General features: G+C 38.5%; 1 protein-coding gene across 1 annotated transcript in view; it reads left to right on the top strand.

Annotated features, from left to right (window-relative positions):
- The window catches only part of BBOX1 (gamma-butyrobetaine hydroxylase 1), an 89,598-nt gene extending 67,253 nt beyond the window's left edge, over positions 1-22,345 (top strand). Inside the window, exons 5-8 of the mRNA XM_053561411.1 lie at positions 5-110; positions 5,031-5,227; positions 20,235-20,401; positions 21,961-22,345. Coding sequence (XP_053417386.1) covers positions 5-110; positions 5,031-5,227; positions 20,235-20,401; positions 21,961-22,121 — 631 coding nt within the window. The 3' untranslated portion in view covers positions 22,122-22,345. The remainder of the gene's footprint in view (positions 1-4; positions 111-5,030; positions 5,228-20,234; positions 20,402-21,960) is intronic.
- Positions 22,346-24,779: the final 2,434 nt, after the last annotated feature.

Here is a 24,779-nt window from a genome sequence, read left to right as displayed (position 1 = left end):
ACAGACATACTTGGCAAGTGCAAGACAAAATCGATGCAAACAATGTGGCTTACACAACTGGGAAACTAAGCTTTCACACTGATTATCCAGCCCTGCACCATCCACCTGGGGTAAGGTGAGCCTGAAAAAATTTCCACAAGGCAGGCCAAGGACCAATATCCTTCCCTCTTTGGAGTCCAGATGATTCTATGTTTCACCAGCTAATTCGTCTTACATAAATATTCTTTCTACAAACACGACCCAAGCTCACAAAAATCTCTATACCTAGATCCTGAATGAAAACATACCTAAAGGATAGGATATTTTCATGCATCCTTTTTAAAGTGTTTTTTTCTAGAAATAATTATTGGCATATTTTTTGCTTTGCCAACACAGATAGTGGTGTATCTTGAGGTCTTTCTGCACATATATCACTCCCAAAAGAATCAAAAGAGAAAAAAGAAATCAGTGAGCTACAATGTAGAGTTTCCCATGTAGTCACTAAGTATTATTCTTATCAGTAAGCTATTGCTGCATAAAAACTGTACTCCTGGGTGGTGCCTGTGGCTCAAGGAGTAGGACGCCAGCCCTATATACCAGGGGTGGTGGGTTCAAACCCGGCCCCGGCCAAAAACTGCAAAAAAACAAAAAAACTATACTCTATAACTTGATGGCATAAAAGAAGAGCCATTCACTTAGTCCATGTTTTTATAATTTGTGCTACATTTGGCTGAACAGCTCTTCTTATCTGTACTGGCAGTCAGCTGCTAAGTTGGCCACGGACTGGCTGACTTCACTTGACTGTGACAGCTTGTTTCGACTCCCCTTGATCTATTGTCCCCCCAGCAGGCTAGCCCAGGTTTAATGCACATGGCTGCTGGCAGAGTTTCCAGAGAGCTGCACAGATTCCCAAGGCCCAGGTTAGTCACTTCTACATTGGTGTAAGGAAGTCATCAGTCTAGCCCAGATTCAAGAGGTAAGGCAGTAGACCCTACATGGAAGGCAAGAGCTGTGAAAATGCATTACAAAGAAGGTGTGAATACAAGGACCTGGAATAACCAACCGGGGCTAGTCTTGGAAACCATCCCCCTTCCACTCTGTCAGATTCCTCATCAAGGAGGGAGATGCTCCGTGTGGAGCCCACAGATCCCCGGGAGGATCTCTGAATGAACATTCTTCCTCTACACTTTAACAAAAACCATCATTTTCCTAAACTAAAAAATAAATGGTCGGGAAGCTACCTTCTAAAAGACATGTCCCAATTTTTAGAGCTCAATTGAACTAAATAAAATAATCATAATCTCCATCTGCAAAGGTAAGTGGAAATGTGGGCAATTCTCAAGTCAATGAAGGAGAAATGAGCCAAAATCAAAATTAATCCATTTTTTCCCCATCATCTTAACAGAACACATCTTTTCTCTGCCTTTGTTGATACTCACTGTTCTCACTAGCATTAGCTACAAAATGTGGTATTTCACTTCACTTGTTTTTGATTGTTGATAATAAAGAGCCATGTGATTCCCTTGAACTAAATGAAGAGGGTAAAATGACCCCTGCAGACACCTTTTTGAGTAAGGGTTGGGAAGGAGAGGAGACTTACAACGTGATCTTATCTAAATATAGCTCAGAGATTTTTCTGAAATCCTGGAGTTTTTTTAAAATTTGTCTTCTTTTATGAGTTTAAGTCTTATTTCTATGTTTAACTGAAAGCCTAACAAAAAATTATTAAATGACTTCATAAATATCCCTGAAGTTTAATATGTATAATACTTGATATTTTCAAGGCATTTTTTACATTTTCAAAGCCTTTTTATTTGCATTACTTCATTTGATTCTTCTTAACATTTCTTTAAGATAGATAGGCTTGATCATATCTTTTTCATGTTTGATGAAGAGATGAAGCACAAGGTTAAATACTTTTATAAGGCGACATCTCATAAGGTGACATCTCATTAATGAGGAACTTAGACTTGACCCCAGACCTTCATCTAATTTTTCATCACACCACACTAGTTAGGTGTGAAATTTGTAAATACCATAGTTTATGTAATGACATAGATTTTTATAGACATTGTCATTCTTTACAAACTCTTTAAAGATAGAATTTGAAACACACTTCTCTGCATCTAAAGAATAAATAGAGCACCATGCACATCATAGAGACAACAGATAAGCTATCAAAGAGGCAAAGAAGTCCAACAAATTGTCACCTGTCTCCATCAGCAAAAAAAAAAAAAAAAATCAAAAGCAGAATGACTTGTAGAGTATTTTTAAATAACAGATGGTCCTAAAATGTCTAGGTTCTAGCAAAAGAATAAAATGTAGGCACCTGTTTGTACCATTATTCAAGTTTCCATTTTTGAATTATTCAGGGGTTGTTGCACCAAAGTTTGAGATTTCTATAGGAAAGAGAAGCAACCAAAGTTTTTTTCAGCACAGATGAAATGATCTGGATAGTGATTCCCTCTAGAGAGCTCAGTTTGATCAGTTTGGATCATGTGAGGCAAGAATAAAGGAATACATCTTTAATGGAGCACAGATGTTCCTGCGTTCACTGTCTTCCTCTGGACCAAAAGTCACATGTTGCCATAAAGCAACATTTAGAAAGGAAATATTTTTTATTCTGAATGACTCACATGAAATAAAATTAGATTTTATACACAATAGGCATACATTTATCTTCTCAATTAGCGCTGGAAGTGTTGTCCGGCTCCATCATCTTTCTTCTTCAATAAAATTGTATTGAAAGTGCAACTGTACAAAAGAGATACCACTGGGCCTTGCCCTATGTAAATAACATCAGCTGACCTTTTTAAGGATTAACCTTTGAAATATTCTGTCCATTCATTATTGCAAAATCTAAAATGATTTAAAGAACACTGATTCTCACAAAGGCAAAGTTATGCTATTATTTTGCCTTTTTGGAGGTTAATAAACTTCGGATCATCTTTCTCACTTCCAATCCTTTTTCATCGTGCTACCTCACCCCTCATCACCCTGGGAGATGAGTTTTCTATAATGACTGATCAGCCTATGTGCTTATTTTTCAATCTCAACAAAATGGTTTAGGATTGAACCATTATTAATTTAGACTAGTTCTCTCCCAACATCAGAAAATAGGATGACTACTTCCTTTAAATAGATATATAAAACACATGCATACACACCACACAAACTGAATCATTAAGAATACTGGGGAGGGTTATCCCCCTTTGTGGGAAAGTCACTTGGCTTTCTGTAAATTTTGAGACAAATGAGCCAAGGTTTGAATACCACCTTTTGTACCACATTCCTATTAACTGGCCAGATTTGACACTTCTGTGTCTCAATCTTTTCATCTGTGAAATGGAGATAGAAGGATCAAATTTTAAGGCCTGTTGTATGGAGTAAAACCATGACACAATGACAGTCTGAGTGCTAGTATATATCAAATTATAAAAATTGGTTTTTGATAAGAGGCAGGATTTATGTTCTAGACCAGCACTGTCTAATTTGGTAGCCACTAGCCACTATTTAAATTCTAATTTAAATTAAATTCAAATAAAACTTAAAATTTGTTCCTCACTCACTCTAGCTACATTTCAAATTGCACAATAGCCATGTGCATTAGTGACGACTATCTTGGGCAGCACAGAACATTTCCATCATCACAGCAAGTGTTGATGGACAGCATTGTTCTAGACCATCTATGGGAAAACCATTCTAAATGGATATATTTTTCCCCCTTATGGAAGAGAGAGTATTTTCTAAATGGATATTTTTTCTACTAAGATTGATGGGCATTTGGTTGTGTTTGTGCCTCTTCCAATCTATAAGAAACTTAGGTAATGGTTTTTATTTTATTTCGGTAAGAATGAAGTTTTCACAGCTAAATAGTGTTAGCATCTTCTAACAGAAAACTAGGGTCTAAATTTAGGTTTTAAGAATAACCCATTCAGGGCAGCACCTGTGGCTCAACGGAGTAAGGCACTGGCCCCATATGCCGGAGGTGGTGGGTTCAAACCCAGCCCCAGCCAAAAAATAAAAATAAAAATAAAAAAATAACCCATTCATGCTGACTTACAAAAGGACTCACAAAACCGATAAAAATCTCCGTTCAGTGTTTTTTAAATTTTACCATGTTTTGTTTTTCAAAATGAAATAATATTAAACATTTTCCCCCAAACCTTAGTAAAAAGAATTAATATTTACTATCCTTTTGGTTTATCCATCCCCATATTCCTCCTACCCTACCCCATTCCCTTGTTATCCGTATACCTGAGATTCGCATTAGACTCTCAAGATTTCTCTGACCAGTTCACCACTCAGAGAAAAAAGAAAAAAAAAAATTATCCTATGTTACACCACTGGGCTAATAAATATTCTGCAGCTCAGTTCTGACTATATTACTTTCACTTTCAAAAGCCTTCAATGATTCCTTTCTCTGCACAAGAGAAAGTTCAAAAATCCTTCATCTGATATTTAAGAATCTCTATGATGTGGCCTCAAATTACTCTTTGGACCTGACCCACTCTATCCATTTATAGCCCCCTGGGGCAGCCAAAGCTTTTGTTACCCAGTGAAATGTGCATTTTTGTACTTCATTGTCACTGTCATCTGATCCCCTTTCCCATTCTAGGCTACATTTCCCAGATCTTAATCATCTTCTTTTACCCAGCTTAAATCTTACCTCCTCTGTGACTTTCCCTCTGCCTACTCCAACATGAAGTGCTTACTCTCTGCAACTCTTCTGAGCTGTGCCTTATTTACTAATGAACATTACTATGCCTGTGTCTTCAACCGTACCATGTTTGAACTATATAGTATGGATTATGGGCAACTTTTTTCTCCCCAACTCTTTTCTCTGCTTACACAAGAAAAACAAATAAAAAAGGTTTGTTGACTTGGGTTCATTCATAGTTTTTTAAATCTTTAACACAATATCAAAAAAGTGTACATCCCTGTTATTCGTTTATTTTATTTAACATTATTTAAATATTATTTTGTTTTAATATTCATTTTAAATTAAATGAAATATTTATTTAATAATGCTTATTATTTTATTTTGATAGGTTCAGCTTCTGCATTGCATAAAGCAAACAGTCACAGGAGGTGATTCAGAAATTGTAGATGGATTTAATGTATGCCAGAAGCTCAAGGAAAAAAATCCTCGGGCCTTCCAGGTTTTGTCCTCCACCTTTGTGGACTTCACAGACATCGGAGTGGACTACTGTGATTTCTCTGTACAATCAAAACACAAAATTATCGAGTAAGTACTATTTATAAATTTCCTACAACAATAAAATCATTGAGAGCAAAACTTCCACTATCCTAAAGCTTAAATAGCACAAAGCTTTAATGAACTCTGGAACTTTCTTTTTTAACTATTAATACTTAATAAAATTTTAAAAGGGGAGAAAAAGTCTTTTCACCATAAAATTGTTTTATGATATTACATGAAATCTATTCTTTTTTTTTTTAATTTTTTTATTAAATCATAACTGTATACAATGATATGATTATGGGGCATCATACACTCACTTCATAAACCATTTGACACATTTTTATCACAGTGGTTAACATAGCCTTTCCGGCGTTATCTCAGTTACTGTGCCAAAACATTTACATTCTACATTTACCAAGTTTCGCAAATACCCCTATAATATGCACCACAGGTGTGATCCCACCGATTCCCCTCCCTCTACCCACCCCCCCCTTTCCCACTTCCCCCTATTGTTAAGTTGTAGCTGGGTTATAGCTTTCATGTGAGAGTCCCAAATTAGTTTCATAGTAGGGCTGTGTACATTGGGTATTTTTTCTTCCATTCTTGGGATACTTTACTAAGAAGAATATGTTCCAGCTCCATCCATGTAAACATGAAAGAGGTAAAGTCTCCATCTTTCTTTAAGGCTGCATAGTATTCCATGGTATACATATACCACAATTTATTAATCCATTCGTGGATCGATGGACACTTGGGCTTTTTCCATGACTTAGCTATTATGAATTGGGCTGCAATAAACATTCTGGTACAAATATCTTTGTTATGTTGTGATTTTTGGTCTTCTGGGTATATGCCCAGCAGAGGAATTACAGGATTGAATGGCAGATCTATTTTTAGATCTCTGAGTGTTCTCCATATATCTTTCCAAAAGGAATGTATTAATTTGCATTCCCACCAGCAGTGCAGAAGTGTTCCCTTTTCTCCGCATCCACGCCAGCATCTCTGGTCTTGAGATTTTGTGATATAGGCTAGTCTCATTGGAGTTAGATGATATCTCAAAGTAGTTTTGATTTGCATTTCTCTGATGATTAAAGATGATGAGCATTTTTTCATATGTCTGAAGGCCGTGCGCCTGTCTTCTTCAGAGAAGTTTCTCTTCAAATCCCTTGCCCAGCCTGCGATGGGATCCCTTGTTTTTTTCTTGCTGATGCGTTTGAGTTCTCTGTGGATTCTGGTTATTAAACCTTTGTCAGAGATATACCCTGCAAATATCTTCTCCCATTCTGAGGGCTGTCTGCTTGCTCTGCTTACTGTGTTCTTAGCTGTGCAGAAGCTTTTTAGTTTGATCAAGTCCCAGTAGTGTATTTTTGAAGCTGCTTCAATTGCCCGGGGGGTTCTCCTCATGAAATACTCACCCAGACCCAAGGTGTTTCTTCAAGGGTTTTCCCTGCATTCTCCTCTAGTATTTTTATAGTTTCATGTCTTAAGTTTAAATCTTTAATCCAATGAGAGTCTATCTTAGTTAATGGTGAAAGGTGTGGGTCCAATTTCAGTCTTCTGCAGGTTGCCAGCCAGTTCACCCAGCACCATTTGTTAAATAGGGAATCTTTTCCCCACTGAATGTTTTTAATTGGCTTGTCAAAAATCAAATAGCGGTAAGTAGCTGGATTCATCTCTTGGTTCTCTATTCTGTTCCAGATATCTACTTCTCTGTTTTTGTGCCAATACCATGCTGTTTTGATCACTATCGATTTGTAGTAAAGTCTGAGGTCTGGTAGTGTGATTCCTCCTGTTTTGTTTTTATTTCTGAGTAATGTCTTGGCTATTCGAGGTTTTTTCTGATTCCATATAAAACGAAGTAATGTTTTTTCAAGATCTTTAAAATATGACAGTGGAGCTTTAATAGGGAGTGTGTTGAAATTATATATTGCTTTGGGTAGTATGGACATTTTGATAATGTTGATTCTTCCTAGCCATGAGCATGGTATGTTTTTCCATTTGTTAACATTTTCAGCTATTTCTTTTCTTAGAGTTTCATAGTTCTCTTTATAGAGATCTTTCACGTCTTTTGTTAGGTAAATTCCCAAATATTTCATCTTCTTTGGCACTACTGTGAATGGGATAGAGTCCTTAACTGCTTTTTCAATTTGACTGTTGTTGGTGTATATAAAGGCTACCGATTTATGAATGTTGATTTTGTAACCTGAGACGCTGCTGTATTCCTTGATCACTTCTAGGAGTTTTGTAGTAGAGTCCCTAGTGTTTTCCAGATACACAATCATATCATCTGCGAAGAGCGAGAGTTTGATCTCTTCTGACCCTATATGGATACCCTTGATCGCCTTTTCTTCCCTAATTGCGGTGGCTAAAACTTCCATTACAATGTTGAAAAGCAATGGAGACAATGGGCAGCCTTGTCTGGTTCCTGATCTGAGTGGAAATGATTCCAATTTAACTCCATTCAATATGATATTGGCTGTGGGTTTGCTGTAGATAGCCTCTATCAGTTTAAGAAAAGTCCCTTCTAGACCAATTTTCTTGAGTGTTCTGATCATGAAGGGATGCTGGATATTATCAAAAGCTTTTTCTGCATCAATTGAGAGAATCATATGGTCTTTGTTTTTTAATTTGTTTATGTGCTGAATTACATTTATAGATTTACGTATATTGAACCAGCCTTGAGACCCTGGGATAAAACCAACTTGGTCATGATGTATAATTTGTTTGATGTGTTGCTGGATTCTGTTTGTTAGGATCTTGTTGAATATTTTTGCATCTATATTCATTAGTGATATTGGTCTATAATTTTCTTTTCTTGTTGGGTCTTTTCCTGGTTTGGGGATCAGGGTGATGTTTGCTTCATAGAACGTGTTGGGTAGTCTTCCTTCTTTTTCTACATTTTGGAACAGGTTGAGTAATATAGGTATTAATTCCTCTTTAAAGGTTTGGTAGAATTCTGACGTGAAACCATCTGGTCCCAGGCTTTTCTTTTTAGGGAGGTTTTGTATAGTTGATGCTATTTCTGAACTTGATATGGGTCTGTTCAACATTTCCACTTGATTCTGGTTAAGTCTTGGAAGGTGGCGTGCTTCCAAGTATTGGTCTATTTCCTTCAGATTTTCATATTTCTGAGAATAAAGTTTCTTGTAATATTCATTAAGGATTTTTTGGATTTCTGATGAGTCTGTGGTTATTTCGTCTTTGTTGTTTCTGATTGATGATATTAGAGATTTTACTCTTTTTTTCCTGATTAGGTTGGCCAGAGGTTTATCTATTTTATTGACCTTTTCAAAAAACCAGCTTTTTGATTTATTGATCTGTTGTATTATTCTTTTGTTTTCAATTTCATTTAATTCTGCTCTAATTTTGGTTATTTCTTTTCTTCTACTGGGTTTGGGGTTGGAATGTTCTTCCTTTTCCAGTTGCGTGAGATGTCCCATTAAGTTGTTAACTTCCTCTCTTTCCGTTCTCTTGAGGAAGGCTTGCAGTGCTATAAATTTCCCTCTTAGAACTGCCTTTGCAGTGTCCCAGAGGTTCTGATAGTTTGTGTCTTCATTGTCGTTTTGTTCCAAAAAATTGGTCATTTCTTTCTTAATCTCATCTCTGACCCAGCTATCATTCAGCATAAGGTTATTTAACTTCCATGTTTTTGTATGGGTATGCAGATTCCTGTTGTTACTCAATTCAAGTTTTATTCCATGATGGTCCGAGAAGATGCATGGAATAATTTCTATTCCTTTAAATTTACTGAGGTTAGACTTGTGACCTAAAATGTGATCAATTTTGGAGTAAGTTCCGTGGGCTGATGAGAAGTATGTGTATTCAGTTTTGTTGGGATGAAATGTTCTGTAGATGTCTGCTAAATCTAAATATTGGATGGTTAGGTTTAAATCTAAGATTTCTTTGCTCAGCTTCTTTCTGGAGGATCGATCCAACACTGCCAAGGGAGTGTTGAAATCTCCAACGATTATGGAGCTGGAGGAAATCAAGTTACTCATGTCTGTTAGAGTTTCTCTTATAAATTGAGGTGCATTCTGGTTGGGTGCATAGATATTAATAATTGTGATCTCGTCATATTGAGTATTACCCTTAACAAATATGAAGTGACCATTCTTGTCCTTCCTTACTTTTGATGGTTTAAAGCCTACTGTATCTGCAAATAAAATTGCAACACCTGCTTTTTTCTGATTACCATTTGCCTGAAATATGGATGACCATCCTTTCACCCTGAGTCTGTATTTGTCTTTTAAGTTGAGATGTGACTCTTGTATGCAACAAATTCTGGCTTGAGTTTTTGTATCCAGTCAGCTAACCTATGCCTCTTTAGAGGACAGTTTAAGCCATTCACATTGATGGAGAGTATTGATAAGTCTGGTGGAATTTTGGGTATCGAGTTTTTCAAAGGTCCAGTGGACATTTTTAATCCTTTCGCCAGTGTGGAAGTTGGAGTTTGATCCAAAGTTTCTGAGTGAGTTTACTTTTGTGGTATAGGATTGGGTTGGTCATTGTGGAGCATAGGTCTGAGAACATCCTGAAGAGCTGGTTTACTTATGGCAAATTTTTTCAACATATGAATGTCATTGAAGTATTTAATTTCTCCATCATAGATGAAACTCAGTTTAGCTGGATACAAGATCCTGGGTTGAAAGTTTTTTTGCTTTAGGAGATTAAAAGTTGATGACCAGCCTCTTCTTGCTTGAAAAGTTTCAGCAGAGAGATCTGCAGTTATTCTAATATTCTTACCTTTGTACGTTATAGTTTTCTTTCGCCGGGCTGCTTTGAGAATCTTCTCTTTCATGTTAACTTTAGTGAAGCTAATTATGATATGTCTGGGAGATGGCTTATTGGGGTTGAATCGTGCTGGAGTTCTGAAGCTGTCTGCTATCTGAATTTCAGATTCTCTAGGCATGTCTGGAAAATTTTCTTTCATAATTTCATGTAGAAGGGCCTCTGTGTCCTTGGCAGCTACTTCATCAGTCTCCGAAATTCCTATAACCCATATGTTGTTTTTTTTTCGAATTATCTGAGAGCTCTCTGAGTGAGTGATCTGTTTTTGCTCTCCATTTCTCTTCCTCTTTGAGAGATTGGGAGCGTTCGAAGACTTTATCTTCAATGTCAGAAATCCTTTCTTCTGCTTGCTCCATTCTGTTACTGAGGGATTCTACTGTATTTTTCATATCTTTGAGGGCTGTAAGTTCTTGTTTCAGTGTGTCTAAGTCTTTGGTGGTTTTGTCTTTAAATTCGTTAAATTCTTGAGACAATTTTTGAATTTCTCCTCGAATTCCTAGTTCCATTTTATTAATCTTGTCTGCAAACCAAATTCTGAATTCGACTTCTGACATCTCAGCCAGTTGTTTATGAATGGGATCTTCAATCACATCTGCCGTATCTTTTCTTGGGGGGGTTGATCTATTCTGGTTATTCATGTTACCAGAGTTTTTCCGCTGATTCCGCCCCATGGTTTACTCCCTTTGGTTTTTCCCCTGGGGTTTTATCGAGGGCCCGTACAGTGTTGTGGCCTGAGAAACTGGGGCCCTGTCTGGTGTGGTGGAGCAAAGTGGTTCTGTCTTGTTTTCAGCTGGTTTCTGTTCGATCCTATTGCAACTTCTACTCTGGCTTGAAGTCTCAGCTGTGTGGAAAAATCAGCAATTAAGTCACCCCGCCTGCCCACCTCTGGCCCCAGTTGGAAAAGGAGAATCAAACCTTCCTACAATCGCACACCCAGGGCACCGCCTGAAGAGTCCTCAGTCTATTAGCCCAGTTCAAAAGGTCCGAATCAACTGTCTCAATCGGCACTTGTCTCGGGTGGAAGGGTTCAAGAGGTCTCTGGGAACTGGATCACAGGGGCCTGGTGACTCCTCTGACACGGCTCACCCCAGTGCAGCGTGGAGTCAGGAGGAGCCACCCAGCAAACAGAGCAGTCTGGGAAGGTTGACGTCTCCTTCCCCACTTTGCCCCTCCGTCGGACCCAGTCACTGGTATCTCTGCAGATGGCTAACCCAGTTGCCTGCTGTGAACAGACACTCCAGGGGTTTGCACCTGCCTGAATCGCAAGGAAGTCTGCCAGGCCCCCGCAGACTGCCGCTATCTAGCAGGAGGAGATGGGGCCTGACATCTTTGAGTGTTTGATGCAGGTGATGGGAAGGAGGTGTTCACTCAGGCTTAGCCCCGTCCCTGATGGATGCTGCTAACAGAACAGAACAGACAACTTTGTGAGGTTCTGTCTCTGTTCTTGTCGTCGCCTACAGGAGACGGGCTGTTTTGAGTTCAAACGTCTTTGCTGCTGGAGAATTGCGTCTGAACACCTCTCTGGGTCGGCCCCGCCCTGGAGGCTTCCGGGTTTGTGAGCCGTGTCACCGGTGGCCTCCTCTGGTTGCCCAGGGAGACAGGGGGTGTGGCCTCAGAATATCCAGAAGTGAGCATTCTGCCGTTAAAGAAAAAACAGCTGTTGATCTACCTCCAGGGAACTGCTGCTCTGGTGTGGGCACTCAGGCGACCCTTTTCTCCTCTGTCCCACGCCCCAGAGTCAGCACTGAGCGGCCGCAGTTTGTGCTGGGTCCACACCCCTTAAGAGATCCCCCAAGAATCAGAACTCTGGGGGATGGGCCCCCAGACCCCGATTGGGAGTGGGGCGGGGGGAAGCTAGAGTTTCATTCAGTTTCACGCAATACTACGGTCCGGGGAGGGCTCCTGCACTGCACCGCAGGGAAGTGCCGCCAAGGCTTGATTTCCCCTCAGCAGAGTGCCCTCTCCTCGCTCACGTGTCCCAGAGTCAGCGCTGACCTGACGCAGCTCAGGCACTGTGCACTCCCCTCGAGAAATCACCCAAGGAGCCGAACTCCTGGGGGATAGGCCCTCAGACCCCGAGTGAGAGTAGGGGTTGTCAGCTCTCAGCGGGGAGGCCAGAGTCTGATTCAGTCTTGGGCCCCGTATGCCCGGGGAGGGTTGCTGCACTGCACCGCAGGGAAGTGCCGTGAGGCGTGACTCCCCCTCAGCCCGGTGCCCTCTCCTCACTCGGCGCGCCTCAGAGTCAATGCTGACCAGTCACACTCAAGGGGACTGTCCACTCCCCTTGAGAAATCACCCAAGGATCCGAAGTCCTGGGGGACAGGCCTCCAGACCTCAGTGGGCGGGAGGGGAGCGCCGGGGATTCAGGGTTGCCGGCAAAGGATTCCCAAAGTTTTATTCAGCCCTATGTCCGGCAGGAGAACGCCACGGCACCCCAGTAGGGGAGGTAGGTCCAGTTTTTAGAAGGTCTCTCCCGTGGAGTGTAGTGGGAGGGCCTTTAATTTCTGCCCGCTTGTTCAATTATGGGGCTCTAGAGCCGGTCTCATGGGGGAGGGGGACTCCCGTCCGCTTGGTGGTGGATTTTGTACCTTTTGTTTGCGTCCTTGTGATCACAACTTGCCTCAGCGGTGTTGATGTGCGTTCTTCAGCCTTCTCTCTTGGTGAGGCTCAAGTCCACCAGGATACTTACTAAATTCCTGTCCCTTAACTCTCCTTCTGGATGGGAGCCTTTGTTGAAAGCTGGCTTCAGTCCGCCATCTTGTCTCCATGAAATCTATTCTTAATCAATATTACAGGAAAAGTGCTAAGACTTTACACATTCTTTATTCTAAAAATATAAGTTGTACAGTTGTACATAGTTATAATTGATGTGATTATACTCCTCAGAGCCCATTAAGCCAGAAGTGAGAAAATGTAATTCAAAATAATCAGATCCAGGAATTAAACAATGTCATCTAAAATTGGTCTGGGTTTTTTGGGCTTAGCTTGGTCATCTTCTTCTAGGTAGCTTCATTTTAAAGATGATCATTTCATTGTCTTGGAGCTATTAAACTGCAGCACAAAGAATGCATTTATTTCTCAATACCTATAAAAAAGCTACATGACTCACTATCCAAATAGTTCTGTTCAAGATTACTGGCCTTGGAGCAATCACCATGTCTAGGAGGTTGAAGAATTCTGATTGGCCATGTGTGGGTCACATGTTCAACTCTGGACCATGGCCAGCCTCTTCTGAACCATGAGGACAAAGAATGCAATAGGGAGTCTTCCCAAAAAGATGCTCAGCCAAAGGAGACCATATATTCCCTACATAGAACATTTTGTGTTCTCTTTTTTTTTTTCATTTAACATGATTTTTCCAAATACCTACAGAGGCCACAGATTTATCCTTCTACTTGAAAAAAATATCTTACATTGTGTTTCTAGGACACAGTTTAATTAGACATTAATTAATGTGGGTGTTTCTAATTTTAGAATTGAGTTCATATTCTTCTCCTAAGAGAAGTAGCCATATGTACGAAAAGAAATTCATTTAGTAAGTAATCAAATCCCTAGTACAGTAACCCAGCCCTCGGATACACACATATAGCCTTCATTTATTCATTCAACAAATATTTATTGAGGCCGGTCACTCATCTTGGTACTTGGGACACATAAGTGGATAAAAGAAAGATCTCCTCCCTCATATAGCCCACATTCTAATGGTGGAGAGGAGAATTAAAAATATTTTTAAACCAATAGGTAAATTATAATGAATCTTAAAAAAATGTCAAATGCTTAAGAAAAAGAGGAAAAGTAGGGCAGGAAAAAGGAATCTGTGGGACCAAAGACTTAGCAAGGATGGAGAAATAACATCGCTTAATAGTGTGGTGAGAGAACAGTTTAATGAGTGATATTGGAGCAAAGGCTTAAAGGAGCGAGAGTTTACCCACAAGAAAAGTGGTTTCCAGAAGCTGCCAGAGCAAAGGTTCTTACAAGGCCCTAAGAACAGATCTGGCGTGTTCAAGGAACAGCAAGGAGGCAAAAATGGCTAGAGCAGAGTGAGGGGGAAGAGTACTGGAGAGGAAGGTGGGTCGGGGCCAGTTATGTACACTGTAATTGTTAGCAATTATAAGAACACTTTATTCTGAGTGAAATAAGGAGGGAGCTTCTGCAAGATTTTACAAAAGGAAAGACATTTATATTTATATACATTTAATTATATTTTAATTGGATCCTCTGACTGCTGTGTTGAATACAACATAAAAAAGCAAAAACTGTGGCGGAAAGACCGGTTAGGAAGCTCCCGCAGGACTCCAGGCTGCAACCATGGTTCCCAAATAGTTGAAGTTTTAATATTAATAGTAGCAGTATGGAAAGGGATTAGTTGGGGGTTATATTTTGCAGGTAGAAACAGAATGTTTTCCTGATAGATTGTATGAGGGGTCTGAGAGAAAGGAAGACATGAGGGATAAATTCTAGTTCAGTATAAACCTGAGGCATTTCTTGGGTTCTCAGTCATAAAGGTAGGAAAGAGAAGAAATAACTCAAAGATTGTTATTTATAACATCACAGTCTTAACTAGTCAAACATTACCATAAAAGTCTACAACAAATAGAAATTTTGTTGAGACACAGTAAGATTACAGATTCTACAACACTAGAAAACAGAGGCAAAAATTTAGCTATTGGTTGAGATTAACTGAATATCTACCCTCTGAATCATGGCTTGGCTTTGAAAATTTTTGTAGGAAAATTCCAGAATTTGTCCATTTGCAAGATCTCTGAAATATCCCTAGAGAATATGAACTGCTTAGCACAAATCCACTTAAAGATATATTTCTAACACCTGGAGATGAAATAAAGAAGGTTTTCAGTTAACAGAGGGCCTCCACTTTCTGAGTGTTTGGGTTAATTTAATTTTCCTTGTGGTTAAATTTTTATGTCCTGTTTAGTACAGAAACATATTTTAGGCTGCTGACTAAATTCATTATAATTCAGTGCAATAAAAATAGGCCAATAAAGAAACTGGGACAAAAATAATGATGGTAGGATTAAGCAATTCTATTTACTACAAAGTCAGTCATAGGAATTTAAGTCTTTTACTTGCCAGCTGATAATCTCTTATATTATAATTTACTCTTGCTGGATCCACAGCATCTTTTTCAGTTAAAAAACAAAAACAAAAGTGCATACCTTCCACATACCATTGAGGTAGGAATTATAGAGTTAATAGATGGTAGCTCCTGGTATAGTGTCTAGCTTAGAAAATGCAAAATAGATTTTAGCTAGCTATAATTTGCATGAAGTCGAACATGTTTACTGGTGATAGTTTCTAGAGACCAAAGCAAGGGGAGAACATAATCACAAGATTCTAGATGCTTCATATGTCTGAAAAAGAGTTTTCCCACAGATTCTCAAAAAATACGACGTGGTAGACATAGTTGCAGTCCCATAACAAATGCTGGAAGTTCCACAAAGCATCACATCTGTCAATGAGATGTAACGGTGTTAACTCATGAGGCATATTCACAGCACTCTCTGATTGTAGGAAACGGTTCTGTATTCCTTTCACTGGGTTGTTTTATCAGCAATCACTAGTAACATTTTGCTTTTTCTGGTTCACAGTCATCGTATTATTGGTTTATGTTTAAATACTGTCTTTTATATATAGTCAGTTTCTCTTATATTTTGTGATTTTTACCCTTCCTCAGCATGCAACACTGCATTAGACTCCTCGTTTCACTGTGCTGTCAGCATAGAATTGATTGCTTACCAAGATTCAACTTTACATTTTAGTTTGATCTTCAAGGTACCAGCCACCCACCTCCTATAACATTCTTCAATCCTAAGAATAATGTTCCTTTAGACTTTTAACCAACGTTTCTTTCTATTTTCCCTAATTTCTTTGCTGAAAATGCTAAATGATAAATTTCGTGTCTTGTCTTTTCACATAGAAACCAGTTAAGAGGAAGCAGGGACTAAGTTACACACAAAAAGTTGATTTTTTTCTGTATATCTGGACTCTTAAAAATGAAAGCTTAATCCAGTGTACCATTAGCACCTAATTCTAACTTTCTATCATTTTTTTTTTTTTTAGCCTGTCACCCTGGGTACAGTGTCATGGTGTCATAGCTCACAGCACCCTCAAACTCTTGGTCTCAAGACATCCTTTTACCTCAGGCTCCCCCATTGCTGGGACTACGGCTAGTTTTTTCTGTTTGTAGTAGAGACAGGGTCTGCCTCTTGCTCAGTCTGGCCTCCAACTCCTATGCTCAGGTGATCTACCTACCTCAGCCTCCCAGAGTGCTAAGATGACAGGTGTGAGCCACCATGCCCAGTCATGATTGTCATTAATATTTTTTTAAGACAGAGTCTCACTCTGTTGCCCTAGGCTTTAATGCCATGACATCAGCCTAGTTCACAGCAACCTCAAACTCTTAGATTCAAGTGATCCTGCTGCTCCAGCCTCCTAAGTAGCCAGGACAACAGGCACCCACCACAACACTTGGCTAATTTTTTCTATTTAGTAGAGATGGAGGTCTTCTTTTGACTTAGGCTGGTCTCGAACTACTGAGCTCAAGTAATCCTCCCACCTTGGCCTCCCAGAGTGCTAGGATCACAGCATGAGCCATTGTGCCCAACCAATTTTATTAATATTTCTTTTCTTTGAAAGATTTTTGTGTACTTTATCAAGGTATGATTAATATAAATTGTATACATTTAACATAAACAGCATGATGTTTTAATATTTCTTAATCAAGTATCTTTCACTGATCCATAAGGATATATGCATGGACTCTAGGATGGTCAGCTCATAACTAGCATAGCATAATCATTCAAATAGAGTAACCATGGGATTGGGGGAAGAGGGGCATATCGTGATGGCAGCTAGAATGACAGACACCCCAGAAGTTCCAAAATCACATCTTTATAGAATCATGGCAGACAACACAGAGGCTTATATTACTCATACAGAATGTATAACAAGGAGAAAAGAGAGAAAGTAGGTCCGGAGCAGTGGGACTAGAATCTTAAAGACAAGATTCAAAAGGAAAAGACTTCAGGCCCGACAGGCCCTATAGGCTCAAGCCTATAATCCCAGCACTCTGGGGGTACTTAAGCTTAAGAGTTGGAGGCCAGCCTAAGCAAGAGTGAGACCCCTGTCGCTAAAAATAGCCAGGCATTATGGTAATCCCAGCTGCCATAGGAGGCCGAGGCCAGAGAATCACTGAAGCCCAAGAGTTGGAGGTTGCTGTGAGCTACGACACCACAGCATCTACAGAAGGCAACAAAGTGAGACTCTGTATCAGAAAAGAAAAGAAAAGAAAAGAAAAGAAAAGAAAAGAAAAGAAAAGAAAAGAAAAGAAAAGAGCTTCAGATACTGTGGTGCAGTTGTGAAATCAGCAGCATGAACTCTAAAAGGACAAGTGAAAGGTCCTATATTCTCCTTCACGTCCCTGCATTGTGGAGTTTCATAATCTTTTCTACTGACTTAACCTTTTCTTTGATTCTTTGTTCATAAATCCACACCCTACGGCCCCCGAGTAGTCTTTATTATGTGGAAGTATATAGGTGGGGGTTGGGGAGGTATTTTATTACCTGCTGAGTCATATTTGTATTATTATCAATATATGGAAATTCATGTTTCAAATTTCTAAGATCCTTTTTGAAAACCTGTTTCTTCCTTTGACTTTCTTTGCCAGTGTGGGTTCAATTGGTAGATTTCGATTGCTACCCAATAAGCAAAGGATTGGTGCTAATCGCCAACTGTAGAGTTTGCAATTATGGTTGCCCTTGGTTCAGAGAATTTAACATTCATCTGAGACTTGATGCAAAGGGGCCCTGATGGTCACAATTTGTATGCAACAATCACATCTTTCTTCCTGTACCCTGATTTGTTGACAATGTTCATTCCATGTGACTCAAACCCAAAAACAGAATCACCAAGCCCAGGCACACACAGTGTATTTGGTCTGACCAACCAGGCCTGGGCCACAGTTGATTTCTGGCCCTCATTACTGACTACCGGGCTCACCCTCCAGGGTCACTACTCCTGGGATTAATCCTAGGCAATTTGCCACCATCCTTGACCACATTCAGTTTACATCCATCCATCCTGTTTCTACTTAAAGCAAAGATAAAGTAGGTTAACATTTTAGGACTGACTAAAAGTCCACCTTCCCTATAAGTTAAAATAAAATGTTTACCTTGTGTGTGTGTCACACTTTATGGGGGCAAGACATGATTGCAAGAGGGACTTTACCTAACAATTGCAATCAGTGTAACCTGGCTTATTGCACCCTCAATGAATCCCCAACAATAAATAAATAAATAAATAAATAAATAAACAAATAAATAAATAAATAAAATAAAAAAGTAGTAGCTGTGAGCTGCTGATTGTTAAAACTGAAAAAAAAAAAATGTTTGCCTCTGTATCTGGGTGACATCTATGTCTCATGATTATCATCAGCACAGCTCAAGTTCCAGAAATGATACTATCTTTTCTCATATTAAAAGCTGTATTACTTTATACTGTCATGATCATAATCCATAATCTAAATGAAGATGTAGAGAACACAACATTAAGACTAAAAAGTGTTCTCCTGAGGTACTAAAAAATACACAGAGTTGCATATGCAACAAATATTTATTAACTTCCTATTATATCCAGGATTTATGCTGAGTGCTGGGAATACAACTTTGAATGAGACACAGTGTAAGTCTTCTAGACCACTAGAATACTTCTAGTATACTTCTGGTATACCATCTATACTAAGATAGGTAGTATAGGTAGATAGGCAGAAAGAATTTACCTAAAGGATAATCTCTTATTTCCTCTGTTCTTCAGTTTCCCTACATATAAAGATTGAATGAGAGCCATGTATTCCAGACTTTTAAAGAATAAAACTTTCTTCTCATCACACACTCCCAATAAAACCATACTTAGAACGCCATTGGATGAAACATATAAAGCAACTGACCTATAAACTTATAACATAAAAGGATGTTATTATGTAAAACCTGTAGAATAGGAGAAGATATTTGCATGCTATGTATCTGATAGAGGGCTGATACCTAGAAGCTACAGAGAAGTCAAATTAACCAACAGGAAAAGAACAAACAATCCCATTTATAAGTGGGCAAAAGACTTGAATAGAAACCCCTTTGAAGATGAAAGATGAATGTGCAACAAACACATAAAACAAAGTTCATCATCCCTAATCATCAGAGAAACGCAAATCAAAACCACTTGGAGATATCACCTAACCCAGTGAGAACACCCCACATCACAAAATTATGTAAGTGTAGATGCTGTCATGGATGTAGAGAGAAGGGAACACTTTTGCACTAATGGTGGGATTACAAACTCTTACAACCTTTATGGAAAGAAGCATGAAGAATTCTCAAAGAACTAAAAGTGGGCCTTCCATTTGATCTTATCATAATCCCACTACTAAGTATCTACCCAGAGGGAAAAAAATAATTTTACCACAAGGACATTTGCACTAGAATATTTATTGCAGCTCAATTCACAATTGCCAAGATGTGGAAGCAACTCAGATGCCCATCAACCCATGAATGGATTAGCGAACTGTGGTATACGTATACCATGGAGTACTATTCAGCCATAAGAAAAGATAAAGAGTTTATAGCTATTGTGTTTACCTATATGGAGTTGAAACACATCCTTCTTAGTAAAGTATCTCAAGAATGGAAAAACAAGTATCCAATGTACTCAATACTAATATGAAACCAATATATAAACAATTACATGCCCAAACAAAAGAAAAACACAAGTATATTGTGGGGGTGAGAAGGGACGATGATTGATGGGTTCTCACCTAACGTGCACAATGTGAGGGTGTTCAGCACACCCTCTGGGTGAAGAGCTCAACTACAACTTGAACTTCACCTTAGAAACGAAAACAATGTAACCCAAATATTTATACCCTCATATTAATCTGAAATAAATAAATAAAAGAACAAAGAATAAATAGATTTTACTAAGCATAACAAAATTTTTAATTCAAATCTCTCAGTAACATTTATTTTAAGTTGAATCCTCCTGGAACTTATGTAGTAACATTTCAAAAAACACTTGCTAAATGAATAAATGAAAAACCAAAAGAATACATTGTTCCACAGATAACCTTAAGATCTTCTGTACACCAGTTCAGATTCTTTAATACCATGTTTCAGAAATATCTTCTAAGAGGTTTTGACCCTTACAAATGTAAATAGATACTTTGAGATTTATATATTAACTTTTTCTCTTAAAACAGGTTAGATGATAAAGGCCAAGTGGTACGCATCAACTTCAATAATGCAACAAGGGATACAATATTTGATGTACCTGTTGAAAGAGTTCAGCCTTTTTATGCTGCTTTAAAGGAGTTTGTTAGCCTCATGAATAGCAAACAATTCAAGTTTACCTTCAAGATGAATCCAGGTCAGTAAATACATTTTCTCAAACAACGGAAAGCATGGATTTCCTTCAGCCATAACCAACTGTATTCTAGAATATAGGGCAGTCTTTCTCAAGTATGACTCATGAAAACACTGATAACAGGATCTTGGTAAAGCACAGAGTTTCATAAATGGCAAACTCCTGGCCCTCACCTATGCTATGTAGATTCTTACAAGCTCCTAGATAATTTTTAAGCACTCTAAAATTTAAGGACCTCCAACCTAAAGAATAAATACCTGAAAGACAACCTATAAGCCAAATCCCATCTCACATATGATTTTTTTTTCTTTTTGAGACACAGATTCACTCCATTACCCTGAGGTTGAGTGCCATGGGGTCACAGCTCACAGCAACCTCAAACTCTTGGGCTCAAGTGATTCTCTTGCCTCAGCCTCCTGAGTAGCTGAGACTACAGGCTCAACTATTTTGGCTATTTTTTAGAGATGGGGGTCTCACTCTTGCTTAGGCCGGTCTCAAACTCCTGAGCTCAAGCAATCTGCCCGCCTCAGCCTTTCAGAGTTCTGATCACATATGATATTAGGACTGACAATTTATGTTTCTATCTTGGTAGCCCATCAACAGAAATTGAGGCTTGTACTTAATTTTACCATAGTAGAGAAATTATCCCTCTGATTCTCACTCAAAAGTACAGGAGTAATGTTTATTCATTAGGCTGACTAGCAGAGATGGTACTACCAGAAATTTTCTTGAAGTATTCCAGTTACTCGAAATAAGTAAGGAGAAGCATTACCTTTTTTTCTGGACCATCTCTACTCAATAAAATGCCACTACACATAAGGCTTTTTGTATCAGTAGGAAAAGGAATAATTTCTCTCTGCTATTGATTTGGCAAAATGGAACATTCTTTTAATTTGTAATTATTTCTTACTTGATCTTTGGAATAATAAGGTAAACTAGGAACCTACATAAACCCACTGCCATGCATTTATAGGTTGATTTTAAGATTAACAACATAAGAAATTAAAACATTATAGGAAAAAAATTTTAAAGCAGCAGTCAAAATCCAGGCTAAACCATTTGATTGGCAGTGCAGTTTTTCAACAAATCACTCAACTTCTCAAAGTCTTGGTTTTTTCGTGTATGAAAAGATAATACTTTCTCTTCAGGATTCTAATGAGGTTTAGGAACAATATACATAAAATACCAAGAACATAGTTGACAAAGAATGTCATTGTCCTTTTTATTATTAGAAGCTTTTAAGCTGGGGAGATACATTTTAGATTAAAGGATAAGTATCAATCAGAAAAAAAAAATCAAAAGGTTTACACAAAGTCAATATTTTAAGAAAAAGTATATTGTCTTTAGGAACCTATCAGGCTATGTATTAAGAGATTAAGGCCTAAAGCAATTTGCATCCAGAGGCCTGATTTGTGTAAAGAAGCAAATATGTGGTTTTATGTAAAAAACTAAGCAATTCTTAGTAGAAACCAAAGAGTGGTAATATTTTACATGTTAAATTTTAAAGCCCTGCAAGTCATTTAACCAGATGATTATTCATACTGAAAAATTCTTTTATTTAGGGGATGTGATTACTTTTGATAACTGGCGCTTACTTCACGGCCGAAGTAGCTATGAAGCAGGAACAGAGATATCCCGCCATCTAGAAGGAGCCTATGCTGACTGGGATGTGGTGATGTCAAGGCTTCGTATCTTAGGGCAGAATGTCGAGAATGGAAACTGAAAATCCTGTCATAACGTTAGTCAGATTCCAGGGAGCATATTTGCTAAGATATGGGGGTTATTCACAGACCATGATCTATGTTACTTACATATAATTTCTTTAACATGGAATACATAACCCCTCTCTTACAAAAGTACTCCTTTCTGTGTAATCAGATACAATGTCAACATTTTACATGTTTTAATAGTATGCACTCTGCTCTAAATAAAACATTCCTTCTGTTCCATTGCCTGCATGCTCCAATTTCTTTTGCCCCTACATGAGTGTCTACACAATGCCTACAAATAGTTTTTGTATCAAATAAAAATTAAGTAAATTTTTTGTTTCAAAGAAAGTTAATGTTTCAAATAAAACATGCCTCTTCTCTGTTGCATATAGAGTCTCATTTTTTGATGACTTCCTATGACCATCTTTAGCCTGCTTAGGAAAAGTTTCATATTTTCAAAGATTGGTTTTATTCTCTTTACTTTTTAAATTCTGTTACCTATGTGTCCAGACCTCACCAACTTGGAGATCTCAACATTTTCCTTTTAATACTTAAATTATGACACCAGAATCAAAGCATACCAAAATAAACAAAAATTTAGTCTGACTGATTTTCCCTTCCCCCAAATAAATACTCCCAAGGATTTCCAGAATTGCTTACACCTGTCCGTGAATCAGTTCTCCTCCTTACTTCTCTGAAATTAACAACTGGGAAAGGAAAAACCAACATGCATGAGCCATTGTTGAATGAACAGTGTATCTGCTAATCTCCGAGCAATCTCACCTGTTGGTCTCAGCTTCCTTGATAGCCACTGCCTTGTCCCAGTAGTGGAAGGCAAGTGTCACTGCCAGTCATAGAAGTCAATCCTGTTGAGTTCAGTTTTTCCCTACTCTTGCCAAAAAGAAGAGTCTTAGCATTACCAATAGCTGAAATCCTCTTAGTATACAGATATTGTTCGTCCATAGATCTTTGGACCTAACCAAAATTTCAGTTCTAAAAGTCTTAATCATTGAGGAGCTCTACCTGTGGCCTCAAGACCAAATGAAAACACTATTTTCATCCATGTTTTAACTTTTACTCCAGACCCACTGTAGTTTCTATAAAGTGTGCTCATGGCACTGGAAGTCTAAATAAGGAACACCTGGAGCCCACGTGGCCATACCCCTGGACACTCTGAACTCTGCTATCAAGTGTATGTCACCAGCTCAGATGCCCTCTTCCCTATAAGAGTTCCTTTCTGGAGCCCTATTCATCCTTTCCTATCATCTGGCCTTGACTTGGGCTATTGCAGTGTATCATACGTGTTTGATTCCTTTGAACTGCAAAGGGAATGGGTTGAGTTCTCACCCGCATCTCTCCTAAAATGCTCCTGGAATAAAACAGGTGAGTTCAATGGCCTAGTTCTGAGGGGCAACATTCAATAATTAAAATCAAATAACTTGCTGGAGTGACCATAGATTCATCCATTCATAGCATTTAAACCCATGGCACCTGCCCAGCTAAAGTGACTTCTTAGACTTTTGTTCATCTGGCAGATGTTTACCACATATCTGGAATATATCAGGCATTCTGTTAGGCTAAGGATAGCGAAGGACTCAAAGGGTGCCTTCTTATAGTCTGATAGGGAAGCAAATAAAGATATGGGTGATGATGTGCCATGTGAACAGAATGGTTCACAGGAAGGCAACAAAGCCAGACCAAGGAGGCTAAGGAAGGCTTCGACCTGAGTTGAATTCTGAGAGTTAATAGCCATCTTGGGGAAATGATTCCAAATTAAAAGCAGAAGCAGCACAGAGAATTGAGAGTGAAAACAGGGCATGTGCTGACTTTGAAGTAAAAGTAGAAGACCGTGGCAGTGGCATCAATTGTGGATTTGGATGCCTAGATTCAAATCAAAATAATGGAATCAGTTAACCATGTGTCTTTGGACAAATAACTTTTCCCCTTAAACCTCAAGTTTTTATTCTATAAATGATACTAATGACAGTTCTTCTCTCATTAAATTTTTATGAGGCTTAAATGAAAATTCATGTGAAACAGTGTTTTCCCAAATTTCTCAGACAGAAAGTCACACCCATGGTGACTTTTTGAAAAAATACAGCTTCCCAGACCATTCCCTGAAGATTATGATTCAATGGGTCTGGGATGAGGATCAAGAATTATATTTTTAGCAAGGATCCCAGGTGATATGTATCATCAGTGAAGTTTGGAAAACAGATATAAATCATTTAGCATATTTCCAGGATCAGGGTAAGCACTCAGTAGACATTAACTATTTTAGTTATAATAATAAGGTTGTAGAGAGAGAGGATGGTTAGGGTACAAAGAGATACGTGAGGCTGGAAATAGAGACAGGGGCCAAGTCATGAAATGTCTAAATGCATGTTGCATAAAGGAGTTAGTATTTTATCCTGAAAGCAATGAGGAGCCATTTAAAGGCTTTTAAGCATTAAAGTGCCTTGATCAGACATTCACTTTTAAAGATGCATCTGGCTCCACTCTGGAGGGAATTATAAATGGACAAGACTAAATACCATAAATCGAGTTATGAGCTGACTGTAGGAAGCCAGAAGAAAAATTGAGAAGGATTGGATAAGAACCCAGGGAGAGGGAGTGAAGAGATACTTAGAAGGTAGAGGACTTGACCCATTGCATATAAAGAATGAGAAATG

Source organism: Nycticebus coucang, chromosome 14 (genome assembly GCF_027406575.1).
Source record: "Nycticebus coucang isolate mNycCou1 chromosome 14, mNycCou1.pri, whole genome shotgun sequence".
Classification (NCBI taxonomy): domain Eukaryota; kingdom Metazoa; phylum Chordata; class Mammalia; order Primates; family Lorisidae; genus Nycticebus; species Nycticebus coucang.
This window is presented reverse-complemented; position numbering and strand designations above follow the sequence as displayed.